Genomic DNA, 15,808 nt, shown 5'->3' with positions numbered 1-15,808 from the left:
AGAGAAACCCTGTCTTTAACCCCCCCCCCCAAAAAAAGAAAACTTTAAAAAAGAGTATGAAAGGAAATGTGTTATGTTGATTTATGTTTATATAATATAGAGGATTACTTCAGGGTGATTTATAGGCAAATGTATGCTGTTGGTGTAAGTAAAGGGAGATGTTAAGATGTAAATTTTAAAGTCATTCTTGGGCCCTCTAAGTAAAAAGATTTTATCAATAAACAGGCTGTAGTCACCAGACTTCTATAGTTTATGTCTCAGCCTTTAATGGAGCTTGAGGGTGAAGCGAAAGTAGTAGAACCTAGAAGGATGTGGTCCTACTTGACCATGAAATGTACCTAAGTATCCCCTCAAATTATTTCTTAAATTTTGAGGAACAGTAAAATTCAAAATTCCAAGATGAGGCAAAATGATGGTAGATTATAGATAGCTGGAACAGTTTCTCCTGTACATTCTCACATAATCAACTTTCTCCCTTAATAGTTGATAAACATAGGTGTTTTTTCATACTCCAGTAGACATTATTATAATTTTATTTATATTCTTACAGATTCTCAATATCAATAACATTTTGAATTAACTCAAAACTGTGCACAATTTCTAACTGCTCCATGAAATAGATCTATGCTCTGAATGTCTTTGTAAAACATCTTGAAAAACAATGAACACAGTAGTGAAAGTAAAATTATACAAGGGGCTCATCAGGCCCAGAAAAAGAAATGCCATATATATATGTTATTGAACTTTCCGTGTCAAAGGTAGTTTTTTCTCTAGATATTTTTCCATGAGATACATGATACCATAACTTTATGCACGCTGTTGCCTCTATTGTTATTTGCACATCAGAAGTAAACAGTCCAATTGCTAAAGAAATTGAATATTTTGATCAGGAAAAATCAAAATTTTGAGCTTCTATGATATAGGATCTATTACAACTTGGAATACCTTTCATGGTGATCCTGGTCACTATGTAGCAATTTCAGGATAATTGCCTAAAATTGCTATAATTCAGTGACATGATGCAGCCATCAGCAACATTGATAGAGTATAGTAAGTAGGAAAAGCATGGCACAGCACTTGCCATTGCAACCAACAATTGTCGGCTATGTTCTATGTCTCAAGACACATAAAGCAATCAATAAGTTATATTTTAAGACAGCAAAAATAAGGTGCCTAAAAATGTCATGATTTGCATTTATAAGTAGACTTTTCATCAATGGGTATGAAGTTCTTGTCAAAATGCCTTCTAAACCTTTATGTTTAGACCTGTTGATTACTGGAACTGTTACTGAGTTTATTGAGATAAATATTTTACAGTGTTAATGGTAGACTTGTGTGGAGATAGGGTAGATTATGGAAAACATTTATCCTCACCAGAAACACTAGGGAACATTGCAGAAGACATGACAGACATATAAGACATTTAACTAGGGAAAAGAATTGGGGAATAAGTCTTTTCTCCTACTTACCTGACAATGAGTAATGAATGAACAGAGATGGTCTTTTTGATTTGGAGAATGACTTGCATTCTATAGATCTTATGGGGGAAAAGCAGTGTGACACATATTGACAAATAACTGTGGTAAATGTAAAGAGGATGTTAACAAACACTGAGGGACGAATGTCACTGATCTATAGATGTTGATTCAATCTGGCCCCCAGCTCGGTCTGGCTTTGGGTACAATCTGGTGGTATATATGGGATGTGGAAAGTTGACTGAAGGCAGCACTCAGGTGAAGCAGCTTTCCCGAGTTGAAGTTCATACTGTGGTGGATCGTCTCCAAGATGCCGCTTGCTTTGACTTTGCCAAGCTCTGGTAAGTAGCCATTCACTGGGTACTTCTTAGAGTCTAAGTAATCCTTAGTGTATATTTCACAAAGCCTGTTTTTAGAGTAGTTATTTTTGTTGTGGTCTGCTCTGAGTTTTGGAGGGAACTGATATTTGATCATGCTTAATCTAGAGAGAAGTCAACACAGAGCTGAAAAAACTCTCTATATTGTAGTTGCTTGATTAAGTTTGAGCTCAGATTTTTCAAAAGGATCTTCCTTGTGTTACAGACACATGCAATTCTCAGAGTTATATTGTGTTGTATTTATTAACCGGAGGGTAAAATAGAACATCGTTACTGATACTTAAGAGCCATTAGATGTACAACACCTTCCATTTTAAAAGTCACAGTGTAGAAAAAAGATAATACAGCAGAGCTGGGTGGCTGTGGTGCATGCTTTTAAATCCAGCACTCAGAGGCAGAGCGAGACAGATCTCTGCGAGTTCCAGGCTAGACTTGTCTACAGAGCGAGGTCCAGGATAGGCACCAAAACAACTCTAAGAAACCATGTCTTGAAAAACCAGTGATAACAATAATCATAATCATAAACTTAGAACTCAAAGTGTTCAATTTGCATTATAAAGAAATTAGGGTATATTGAAAACACAATATTAAAGATGTAGTCCAATTGCTTCAAGCACAGAAATAGGAAGTTATAATTAATTTGTGTGCCCAGCTTGGATAATTGCTCACATAAATCAATCTGAATAAACTATCAAATCACCCCAGTCTTAAGTGATATGTACAAGGAAAATGAATTAGTTACAATAATAATGTATTTAATAAAATGAAAGACAACATAAATTCTCTAGAATTTCAAATATGTGCAGATAATGACTTGAAGACTGTGGTTCAGGGTTAATCAAACTCCATGTGTTTGCAAGTTGAGAAATTCCTTTGGAGCAAATGCAAACTGTGAAAAGTCTCCCACATGTCAAACTTTTACTGGAAAAATGTAGCTATCTCTGTATTTTACCAGTTGAAAAGGTGAATGCTCTAGAAAGGTATATCAACCCAAATCACATAGCAGAGGGCCCTCAGAACACATTCCCAGCTTGTTTAGCTGTTGTAACCTGATTTATATAGATCACCTCATTGCCATTTCTCTGACAGCAGGGGTATGTATGTTGCTGATGGTGTCAAATCTGCTCCTTTGTGAGCATGTGGCCTCCAAACCAACTGGCTCTGTGTCCACTGAAGACCTGTATTATCGAGTGGTTGATCAGTCTCATAACACATATTTCCTGGCTGCAGATTTATACCATGAATTTGTAAGTAATGTCCTTGCCTCTGGATTCTTTTCTAAAAGTACCTTCACATAGCTAATCACTGATTAAATTGGAATGAGTCATGTATCCAATTCCAAATAATTCAATTTATAGGTAATAGAAAGCATCATATAGCAAAATGTATAAAGGGCAAAATATGAAGTTTCATAAAATCTCAAAAAGAATTCAATGATATTTCAAATTTTCCTTTACTAACTTTAACAATAACTACTTTGAACTTCTTAGTTGGAATTTTGATTTCCTGGTCACGTATCCAGGGATTCTGTATTCATGAACATTCCTTACTGACTGATCTGAAGATAAAGGACAGGAGAACTGAAGTTAGTTGGGTGGAGAGAAATAAATTTAAGCAAATTGAAATCATGTAAACAATGAAAAATATAATACAACATCATAGTTACAGATAAGCTCATAAATGAAACAATCCCGGGTTATCATTTTTAGCAATGGATGTCTTAGTGAAATTGAAGGGTTACTTTAGACACAAACTATATTCCCTCTCTCTCAGGGATTTAACTCATCTATCAGGGCCTGTCAGTGGGGAAAGAGCAAAGCAAATATCCTTTGAATATTGAGCATATGGATTATATATTGCTACATTTATAGGGAATATACATTACCATTGTTGTTTTCCCATACCTCTCATTCTTCCTCTAATCTTCTAGCTGCACAACATTTCTAAGAACACTTTAACTCTTTTAAATTCGTTGATAGTTAGAATTAAGTGATTTGTATTTTCTTAGGAAATATCTTATGCAAGTAAATCCTTCATATCATTAGCACAGAAACTTTGAATATTTATGTGAATTCTTACTTCACTCTGTGCTATTTCCTAAAAATGCAACTAGAATTTAATGGTTAATTATTGACTGTAATAATATTTGTGAAGCCTACATTTATCATGAACATTTTTATCATGTTGACACTTGTTGATATTTGAGAACCAAGTTACAAATTAACAGTTCTTATATTAAAATAAAGGTTTGTGTCATTGAAAAATAATTATTTCTATGACACTCATTCTAGAAAAACTGATACTTAAAGAGGTAAGTAATTAGAAGTTTGGGTACATCTTAGTGCTTTCTTTCCAAACAATAACATTAGCAAGTACAATACAAGGGAGCAGTAAAGAGGGGAAGAGATTGAGAGGACAGTTAAGTAGATTGCATGCAGAAGGGAATGAAGGGTAGGCAGATGGTGTTTCCATCATTCTACTGTTTCAATTTTTGTTCTTAAATATCAAAAATGTAGGGTTTATCAAACATACAATGTTAGTTTCTACTCAATTCTGAATCCCCAGTTAACTAAATCATGTAATTTCATCCAGGACATGAAATATTTCAAGAGCAGTTGGTACAAGACCAGAATGCCCAGCTTATGCCACACTGCTTCCATCCACACTCCAGAGTCTCGAGAAGAAGCCCATGAAACAAAAGTAGGTTTCCTCCCTGTTTTTTATGAAACAAGTTATGCTATACAAAGGTAACTGTGCTGTGTGTGATTACTAAGCCAACAAGAGGTGTGGAAATTTCTGATCCAATAGATCAAAAAAGATGCGGCTGTCTTTTTTAGATGTACCCAAACTTCTAATTACTTACCTCTTTAAGTATCAGTTTTTCTAGAATGAGTGTCATAGACACATAGAAAATCACATCATAGAGCTGATAACTTCAGCACTAACTAAAATGCCTGCCAAGTCATATTGTCCCAGAATTGTAATTGTCATCATAGAAAACTGTTTTTTATTTTACCAACTCCTGCTTTTTCCAGGAAAGTTTTGATCTCAACTGGAAACTCATTTTTAATATATACATATACATATAGAGTAAATGCAAATCCCTTTGTGCTTGAAATATAACACTAAAGGATCCTCCTCTGGCATCAAGTTAAAAAACTAAGCAGTATGTCCTTTCTTTTTATTTTTCTAAAACTCTCCTGGACCTATTTCTGTTCCATCCTAATTTATACAGTCTTCCCTGACTGATCTGTCTTCTCCTACCTACATCTTAACTGTACAAAAGACTCTTTTCTAAACTATATCATGTTCCTCTGGGAACTTCTGTTCTGAAGACATCTACATAACCCTGAAGATTTAATATATATGTGTTATGATCTCTTCACTCTTGCTACTTGTCATAAACAACAGTTTTATTTATATAAAATTAATACATATAGCAATTTCACACACATAATCTATTCTCCAGTCATGCTGGTATTAACAACACAAATAACTCATATACAAGATATTCTCATGAATAAAGTGTGGTCATTATAAAGAAAAAAAGAACAAAATATTTATACAGATTACTATTCTACACAATGGGAATAGCACACTGTTGACACTGAAATATTTAATTTTGAAAAATAGTCTCTGATAATAGTACTTTTAAGAACACAATGAACTGTGGTTCCAAACAGTACACAGAAGTCATTTCCCTTGCATATTAAGAATTTACACTAAACATCTTTCATGTCATGTAATCATTCTTAATCTGCTACTAGGAATATGTTGGTTATCACCATTGGTGTCTCTATTTATTCATAAACATTTTATTTAGATTATAGTTGAATTACTCTCTATTCTTTATTTCCATAGACTGTAAGATTCCTTATAAACATCACAGTAAACAGCTAACTAAAGTTTTTATTTTGTATGACTCTGGCATGTACTAACAATTACAGGCCAAAATTCCATTCTGATTTCAACCAATGTCTGGAATTAAAGCAATTCTTTATAATAATTTTTCTTACGTATCTGTCAGTAATTATGCAACTCCTCTAGAATTAAAGGTAGCAGGAATTATGCAGAAAAAAGAAAAAGTAGGATTTTGGAAAGCATTTTGTCTGAAGTCACCTGTTATAATACTCTACCATAATACAAATATCTTAAGTAAGTATATGAGAGACCAATTTGATTCAGTAGTATGGAAATGATTTGAAGCATTAACTCCTGAGATTATTGGCATCAATGTAATATGAGTCTTATTTTGGACAACTCCTGAGCCCTATAAACCTAATTTTCTCATAGGCAGGGTAAGCAATCAAAAAGAACAGTTCAAACAACTAGGACAAATGGTAGAACGTAAATGAAAAATGAAATATGATCATTTTGAACAGTCAAAATTAATAAGACCCAATTTGTTTGATTTAGCAAAGTAGAATTCAGTAACTGAAATTTTATTTTCAGGTAATACTTAAATATTTTTAAGTCATTAACATACATTACTACTAATAAAAATACATTGTAGTTTGCCTCCCTTGTGAAAAAAAACACAAGTATCTATCAACACAGCTGTATGTCACTTAGTTTAAGGAGATATCTAATGATGTTTTCCCAGACTGAAGACCTTCTGAAAACACTGATCAATATTTCCCATGCCTGGGAAGAACCGCTGAAACACCTGATTTCTGCAGTGCCCACCCTGCCTGGAGCTTCTGATATAATGCTGAAAACAGCCAATGCTGTGAAGGACAAAACCCATGTGCTTCAGGAAGGAATGAAGACCATACTCAGTAGGGTAAGCTGTTTCAATATGTGTCTTTGGTCATCCTATGTATAAAGTTTGTGAATTATGTAACTCAACAAGAATTTTGAAATTCCCAAATACAAGGTCAATTAATAAGCCCTTAGAACAGTGATCTCTGTGGGAAATAGTTCTGTGACTCATAGTCATTTCGACAGTGGCTTTCCTGGATGGGGTGTACACTACAGCCTAACGTGCAGAGGATCATATAGCAGTCACTGCCTGGATTGCCTGCACACAATATGTTAAGTGAAATATACTGCTCATGTTCAAGGATTCAATAGAATGTATACAATGTAGAATGGATTCAGGAAATGAAGGAAAGGATCAGGACACTCTACCAGAACTAATATGGTATGAAGGACACATCAAGGAAAGTACTGAGAACATGTAAAACTCCCCAAAGTGAAAGTACTGATACTAGCCTTTCATTGTCTTTTAGTTAATTCCATATTTACATTCAAATAGTGCCTCCTGGTTCACTATCTCTCTGCTTGTATATGGATCTGTCTTATCTGAGATCAGTGGCATATCAGAAAATACATATGCCTGTCTCCAAATTATGTTTTGGTGTCTAATGCCTTTACCCCAATTTCCAGGAATTCTCATTATAAATTTATAGTCCTCTGTGTTTTACCAAAATTAATTAACAATTTATACAGAACATGCACTGGAAGATGTCTCGTGTCTGTAAGTGTCTTCCTTCCATGTGTGAGGACCTGAGTCCAGTTCCAGGATTTGTGTCAAATGGGTGATGTGGTGTCTTCCCTTTGTAGCCCTTAGACTAGTGGCTCAGACTTAAAGAGATTAGCCATGAGTTGCAGGTAAAAGTAAGAACAGATTTCTCAAAAATCAAAGTAGATTTCACTGCAGGAACTTTACCCAAAATTGACCACTGACATCCAAATCATGTCTATTACACATACAGAGAGAGAGAGAGAGAGAGAGAGAGAGAGAGAGAGAGAGAGAGAGAGAGAGAGAGAGAGAGAAAGAGAGAGAGAGAGACCTATGAGGGGATAATGTGACTAACATCTGTCCATTTGTTGTTTAGAGCCAGAATGAATTTGAAAAAGATGCCTATCCTGTCTGGTCTGGACTGGCAGACTTGCAATCATCTGATGAAGACACTCACCTTTTTGCCTTTTATACCCTGTTCCGCTGCCTGAGAAGGGATACCCATAAGATTGACGCTTTCCTCAAGCTCCTGAGGTGCAGAGAGGTCTTTAAAAATGAGTGTTTTTAAGAATGAGTGCGGACTGCACAACCCTGCAGTGTCCTGCTGACATGAGACTTTTTGAACAAGAACTGTAGTGCTTTTATTTCCTCTCAGTGCATGCATGGCTATAATGGATCTCTTTTATACAATAAAATCTAATTCTTTAGAAACAACAGATTTAACATGAAATTCTAAGAGTCTTTTGTTTCATTTAATATAATAAGGATCCAGTCTTTTGTGATGTGCATGTAAAAATCTGAACTTTGACAAGTGTGGTTGATATATTGTACACCTCAATAAAACTTATATGGGAATCAGAGAGCAGAACAGCAACCAGATTAGACATAGGAGCCAGACAGTGGTGGCACAGACACCTTTAATCCTATCACTTGGGAGGCAGTGATCTGTCTGGATCTCTGTGAGTTCAAGTCCACACTCTGGACAGAACCAGGCATGGTGACACACACCTTTAATCCCAACACTTGAGATCTAATGCCTTTGCTACCAAGTATTTGGGAAGTGCAAATGCCTTTAATCCCACCACTAGGAAGGAAGTGATGTCTGAGCAAAGAAAGGTATATTTGCCTTTAATCCCAGGAAGTCATGGCAGGAAGCAGAAAGGTGTATAAAGCATGAGGACCAGGAACTAGAGGCCTTTTAAGCAGTTCAACTGAGATCCTCAGGGGTGAGAACTCAGAATCTTTCAGTCTAAGGATTTGGGGAAAAAAGATCAGCTGAAGAGTTGACGAGGTGAGGTTGGTTGTGGCTTGTTCTGTCTCTCTGATCTTTCAGAATTTACCCCAATTTCTGGCACTGGGTTTTTATTAATAAGACCATTTAGAAATTCATGTTACAAAATTAATTTAACATTCAAAAATGTAGTAAAAAGGAAGAGTTAAACACATCTATGTTTCTCTAGTGCCCATCTGCCACCTTAGTCACTCTAAGGACGACCTTTAAAAGAACCTGAATTTCCCGTTTATGTAGCTCAGAATTTGAGACTATTTTACTACTTTAAAAAGGAAAATATAAAACAAACGTTATACTAATATCAATATAATGGTTGATGCACTCAGTCAAAATAAATCAGAAGAATTTCAGTGGTAATGAAAATGAGAATATGAAAGCAGAGTTTCAAGATGCTGATGGTTCAGAGCTGGACACCTGAAAGCATGATGGAGCACTGACAAATAGGAAGATAACACATCTAATAATTCTTCTTGAATATTCTATGATATAACTATTCTGAGTATGTACAAAACTCTGAGGTAGTCACATATACAGCACTTTAGAGAAGTAGTAAATAATTATAAATCATGTTTCTTCTAAATGGGTACTAGTAATCTCCTATGATATTATGATATACATATTACTCCAGGGTAATCCCAGGAAAAGCCTGGTTTTTAATAGTGGATTCATAATTTCAGCAGGAAAAAGCATCGCTATGTGGTAAAGGACAATGGATGTCAATGTAAGTATTGAAGGCAATTTAAAGACGGAAAGAAATACTTTAGATGTGGAAAATAAAATAAAATTAATTCAGTTTTGAGGTTTGTGAACCTGAGAAGTTGGTAGACAAGGACTGAGTCCAGGCAAAATTTGAGATATCATGGAGTAGTTATACAAAAAAGTCAACCCAAGAAAGTCAGCTTGGCTGAAAGGAAAGAAACAGGATAGCAGAAACATCACTAGCCACGGCTCTATGATAAAAGAAGATTAAAAGAGACCAAGAAGCTGAAGACTAGAATAACTGAGTGATGGAAAATCCAGAAGAAGACAGTGAGATAAATAAAGCTTGGTGTAAATATTCATGAACTTTCTTTTCCTGTATTTTATTATTCTATTTGCCAGAAATTAACAAAAATATTCTTAGGTTAGTAAATAATAAACCAACATACTCACAAGGCTTTACTATGGCTCAATATAGAAGAGTCTTCAGTGATAGGGTTTAATTATCATGTTCTGGAGGGTAACCCAGAGCAATGGCAATAACCTGTATTGTTTGACAGTCTATGAGGCTCTCATTGGCCAACAATTTTGATAGAAGTGACCCATGCCTAACAAGGTGCATTTACATGTGATCCTGTGGTGTCTAATATGGATATTGTTGTCCCACTGTAGGATAATTCCATTGAGCTTTTTAAAATGTAAGCATATGCTGATATTTTAGGAAACTACTATAGTAAAAATTTTCACATTACTTTTTCTGAAAGTTTTTAGTGTTAAATTATCTCTACCTATATTTTTTTTCTGTCCTGCCCTACAATCCTTCACATCATTTAACATTTCTTATTCCATTTTTCCTTAACTCTATCATATATATCTGCATTCTAACTTCTCTCCCTTGAAAAAAACCACTTTCAGCTGTCCAAGCACTATTACTAATTTTTGGACAACTCTGAGTATTTGAAATTGTCTTGTAGCAGTTGCTTCTAAGATTAAAAGCTTGTGTCTTGCCAGGAAGCCCTTTGATACACAGGATATTTACAGGGAAGTAAAAGGAAGGGATGTTCAAGGGGAGGTGAACTTTCTGTATCACAGGGAAGCATATTATTACAGGAAGTATCCAACTCAATTAGCTTCAGAATTTCCATGAAACTGACCAGATTCACTAAGTACCTCCATCCACAAGAGTATATAAGCTGGAATGCAAAACTGTCTATGGAAGACAGATTAGTCAAGCTACTTGAAATAAGCAGAGAGAAGCCAGGCTACGTGTAATAGTCACAGACCAGCTAAACTTTGTGAAGAGCTCAGACAAAGTGAGAATTCTGAAGAAGATACACATACACTCCAACCCATTGAGCTGCATGAAGGTTGGATAGAATGCTTCATTGTTCCAGCTTTTGTGAAATGTCATCCATGCCAGGATTGGTTATGGCGGTTTGCTCTTTGATTCATTTCTGCTCCTGTAAGCATCACTTCATACAGATAGCTATAGGTAGCCACAGTGAAACTCATTCATTCACCAAGTTGGACTTTGGTACTATCCATACTTTTATCTGTAAGTGGTGAGTAGCTGTCTATTCATATATCCCTAGGAATAGTGCCACACAATACAAATGAGATACACAAATCTGAACATTCAAAACTAGTATTCACAAATAAGAGAAATGAAATGTACGCATTTTGGGGTAAGGGTTAATCATTAAAATTATTGTTTCTTCTTCCATTCATTTACCTGCAAATTTTATTTTTCTAAACTGCTAGATAAGATTACATTGTGCCCCAATTCAGGTCATCTCTCCCCATACTCTCTCTCCCTGTCCCTTCCACCCAGACCTAATTTGGGGTTGGTGATATGAAAATCTAGTGCAGTGCAAAGTTCCTGATATCTGTGAGGGCAGTCTTAGCAAGGACTTCTAGCAATGAAGAATATGGAGCCTCAACCTGCCATTTTCTCCAACTAGGCAAGTTTTCCAATGGTGGGACTGAGATACCATGCCAGTCATCATACCTTCAACCTACAACCTGTCTTGCTAGCAAGATGTGCTGGGGCAATGTTGGCTCAGAACTTGTTGGAGTGTAAAACCAATGACTGGTCTAAGTTGGGGCTGACATTGTGAGAGGAAGTGCATGTCCATCATTGTCTGGATGTCCAAGATCCTGAAGATGGATAGCTCAGAGCCCTAGATTAGAACCAAACAGGACTGGCAAAAGTAAATACAATTAATTTTTAAAAGCCATGGAGATGTTCCCTAATGATATTCTGCTGTATTCATAGATCTGTGCCTACCCTAATCATCATCAAAGAAGCTTCCTCCTATAGCTAATAGGAGCAGATGCAAGACCCACAGTCAAACATTAGGCAGAGGTCAGGCAATCCCTTGGAAGATAGAGAGGAAGGACAGAAGCAGCTAGAGGGGTTAAAGACACCAGGACATGGCCCACAAAGTCAACTAAGAAGGGCCCATAAGGGCACACTGAGCCTGAAGGGAAGATCGAGGTGCCTGCATAGGTCTGCACTCAGTCCTCTGCATCTATGCGTTGATTGCTTAGTTTTAGGTTTTTGTGGAACTCCTGAAAGTGGATGTGGGGTTTATTCTGACTCATTTGCTTGCTCTTAGGACCCTTTTCCTGTTATTGAGTTGACTCTTCCATCCTTGATTTGAGTATTTGTGGATAGTCTTACTAAATCTTGTTATGTTTCTTTTTGGCAGAGATCTCTGGGAGGCCTGCTCTTTCCTGAATGCAACCAGAGGAGCAATGCATCTGGGGACAGTGGAGGTGGCAAGGAGACTGGGAGGAGTGGAGAGAGGGGAAACTGCTGTTGGAATATTATATGTGAAAAGAATGAAGAAAAAAATTATACTGTCTGAAAATGCCTAATTTTCAATATTCACACACATGTTGATTTACATCTAAGCTGTTTTCATGTCTTGGGTATGGAATACAGCAGCATTGACATGGATGAGTAGATATCTGTATTATAAGACATACAGATCTTTTGCTATATGCTGTAAGAATTGTACAGTAGCTTCATGTGGGTTTTCATGGGTTTTAATGTGTGTGTGTGTGTGTGTGTGTGTGTGTGTGTGTGTGCAGAATGCATTTCAAAGTTTTCATCTGGGTTGTGGCTTTTAAATCTACATGGCAGATCTGCACATTCATTTTGAACAGTTTGATGTCAGGTGTCTTGTGAAGTCACACTCTGGTCTCTTCTATGTTGAGGACTAGCTCTGAACTAGAACTATTTGCTTCTGGTGAATTTGAGTGTTACTGGGATCTATGATCTACCTATATCTGTGCTCCACAAACTCCCTATTTCTTGAAGTCCACCAGTGTTCAAGGTGTGAGTTAAGGCTAGATCTGTTGTATCTGACTATGGTATTCAACTAGGAATAGTTGTGTCTAGCTCCACCCACTATCTGTAAATTTCATTTTCATTAATTGCTGAAAGTATTCCATTGATTAAATCAGTGATTCATGTGGTGATATGAATAAATCAAAGGACCCATTTACATTATTTTTACTTAGTTATCAACTATGCATCAATGTAAAAGTTACAACCTCCATTTTACATCAGAACACCATGGCAAATCTACCAATGTAAAGGAATTCCCTGAAAAATAACCACAGGAAGAGCTTATCATGATTTTTACTGAGGGTTGATTTAGAGCAAAACTGTCCATTCTGTAATGAATTTGTAACATTTCCACAGAAACCAAGGACAAAACAATTAGTAAAGTAAATGAACTTAATTTGTTTTTTTGCATTCTGAATGACCGGGGAGAACGCAAACTGTAAATTTTTCTTTCCACTCATGCCTGAGGAGATGCTACAGTCTCTGAAACTATGTAGGACACAGTTTAGATTATATCTAAGGCTGACTGTGATACTGAGAATCTGTCCCTATCTTGAGGGTTAAGAGCTGTAGACCCCTTATTGTGCCTGCTCTCTACTGCAGACATATTTTGCAGGATATGTGAAATTCAACCACCATGGGTTTGCAGAGTTCTAAACTGAATAGACAGGGGTTAGGAAGTTCTCATCTATTTTGGAGATTTCCACTGAGCTGAAATGCTATGAAACTGAAAAATACACTCTAACCTGTCAGAGGAAAAAGGGGGACAGTTTGAGAGCCAAAGAGGGGCACACAGTGACTGTGTTCATAAATATACTCAGAAATCATAACTTAAACACAAGATGATATTACGATAGCAGAAGCTTCCTGTGATCTAAGTATTAAAGTAACCATTTGGACTTAGAAAAGAAAAAGAAGTTAAATGGCACAATATTTATTTGAATTCAAACAGGTCTGAGGGCATCAAAATATATTGTAATAATTTCCCTCAAGAAAAAGAATACTGAAAAGGAATGAGTTATGTAGATTAACTTTAATATAATATCGATGGTTGGCTCATTCTGGAATGTATACATCTCATGTTAATGTAAGTCACTGTAGACACCGAGATGGCAACTGTTCAGCCATTTTTGAGCTGCCTGAGTAAAAAGACTTGGTCAATATGCAACCTGTAGTCTCAGAACCATATAATGTATATCACAACAACTGAGTTAGAACCAAGACTGTGCTGGAAATCTCAGAGATGATGCTGTCTTTGACTCTTGCAGAATCCAGAAAGTAGACCTTCATCTTTGTACCACTAAGAAAATGCTACCAAAGCATATTTGTTCCAGAGCGTATAGTCTTTGGTACAGTCAGTTGTATAATTCTGTAAACTGTTATTTGATCGTGCTTCCTCTGGAGACATGGCAACATAATGATGAGATCATTTTAGGTTGTATTTGCTAAATTAACTCTGAAATCAGTGGTTTTCAAAAGAGAATCACCCTTGTTTTACATACACATGACAATGCTTATAGATATTTTACATTGTGTATATGAAGAGGGAAAATAGAGGACAATGTTACTAGTATCTAAGAAGCATCAGCTGTTTAATACCTTCCACTGCAAATGTCACCTTCCAGAACAAAATTTAATACAACTCAAAATGATCTACTTACATTATTGAGATTTTAAGGTTTATTGAGAATACAAGATTAAGTGAATGGCCCAACTGCTATATGTACAGAAACAGGAAGATATAATTTATTAGTGTTCCCAGGTCTTGGATATGTGGGCATAAATAAATCAACTGGAACAAGTATTCATTTATGAAGTCTAATGTAGACAATGATAGGTTTGTATCTTTAGTAGGTTGGAATATGTCAAATGAAATGCTAAATAGAATACAAGACTGGTACCATCAAACCATCTGGTCTAAAGTGGTACATACAAGGGTAACAAATGAGGTACCATCATAAAGTTCATTTAGTGAAAAGTAAGATAGTCATAAATTCCCAATACTCTCAGACATGTTCACATAATGATATGAAGACTGGCTCAGATAATCAAAACTTCACCTATTTGCAAGTTTAGTTCCCCCAGAGCAAGTCCAGATTGTGGGAAGTCTCCAACATTTCATACTCTGTTCTGTACTGGGAAATTTAACTTTTGTACATTTTGTACAAAATTGTACATTTTGTACATTTTGTAACTTTTGTACATATTGTACATTTTGTACAACCTAGTTGTAAAAGTGAATACCCTCTGCCAATATAGAAAACCAAATCATGTAGCAGAGGGCCCTCAGAATAACAACAATCCAAGATAATTTAACAGTTTCAGCTTCATTTCAGTAGATCATGTTGTTGTTTCATTGACAGCAGAAATGCACCTGTTGCTGCTGGTGTCAAATCTTCTCCTTTGGGAGCATATAGTTTCCCAAAGGATTCCTTGTGTCCACTAAAGACCTGGGTTTTTTGGTGGTTGAAGAGTCTCACAGTGCAAATGTCCTGTCCACAAAAATGTCCCATGAATTGGAAAGTGCTTCCTTTTCTTCTGGACTCTTATCTAAAAGGATCTTCAGGAAGGTAAACTAACTAAATTGGAATGAGTCACGTATCCAATTCCAAATCATACACTTGTATAAGTAAAGCAAAAAGCCAGAAACTAAAATGTGGAATGGGTACAACAGAGAGTTTCATGAAATCTCAAGAATGTGTAAAGAATGAAATATTTCAAGTTTTTCTAGAATAACTTTAACAGTAACAACTTGAATTCGAATTCTTCTTTACCTACCGATTGCTAAAAGAATCCCAGAGTTTTTTTTTTTTTTTTTCTTTTTCCACATGAAGTTGAGTATTCTTCTTTGCAGGTTCATGAAGAATTCTGATGGAATTTTCGTGAGGTTTGAATTGAATCTGTAGATTGCTTTTGGTAAGATTGTGTTTTTATTATGTTGGTTCTACCTATCCTTGTGCATGGGATATATTTACATTCTTTTAATATCTTCCTCAATTTCTTTCTTCAAAGATTTAAATTCTTGTCATATAGCACTCTCTCTTGCTTGGTTAGAATTACCCCAAAGTATTTTATATTTTTTATTGATTTTGTAAAAGGTGATATTTCTCTGATTTCTTGCTTGGCCCATTTATCATTTGTATATAG

At 35.8% G+C, this 15,808-nt stretch overlaps 1 protein-coding gene across 1 annotated transcript; it reads left to right on the top strand.

Annotated features, from left to right (window-relative positions):
* Positions 1-1,785: 1,785 nt before the first annotated feature.
* Positions 1,786-7,884, top strand: LOC131910422 (prolactin-3D4-like). Its single transcript, XM_059262352.1, has 5 exons — positions 1,786-1,816; positions 2,942-3,099; positions 4,445-4,552; positions 6,456-6,635; positions 7,693-7,884. Exons 1-5 carry the CDS (start codon positions 1,786-1,788, stop codon positions 7,882-7,884), a joined length of 669 nt encoding a protein of 222 aa, XP_059118335.1.
* Positions 7,885-15,808: the final 7,924 nt, after the last annotated feature.

The sequence above is a fragment of the Peromyscus eremicus genome, chromosome 5 (genome assembly GCF_949786415.1).
Source record: "Peromyscus eremicus chromosome 5, PerEre_H2_v1, whole genome shotgun sequence".
NCBI lineage: Eukaryota > Metazoa > Chordata > Mammalia > Rodentia > Cricetidae > Peromyscus > Peromyscus eremicus.
Note: the sequence above shows the minus strand (reverse complement) of the source record. Positions and strands in the feature narration are given on the sequence as shown.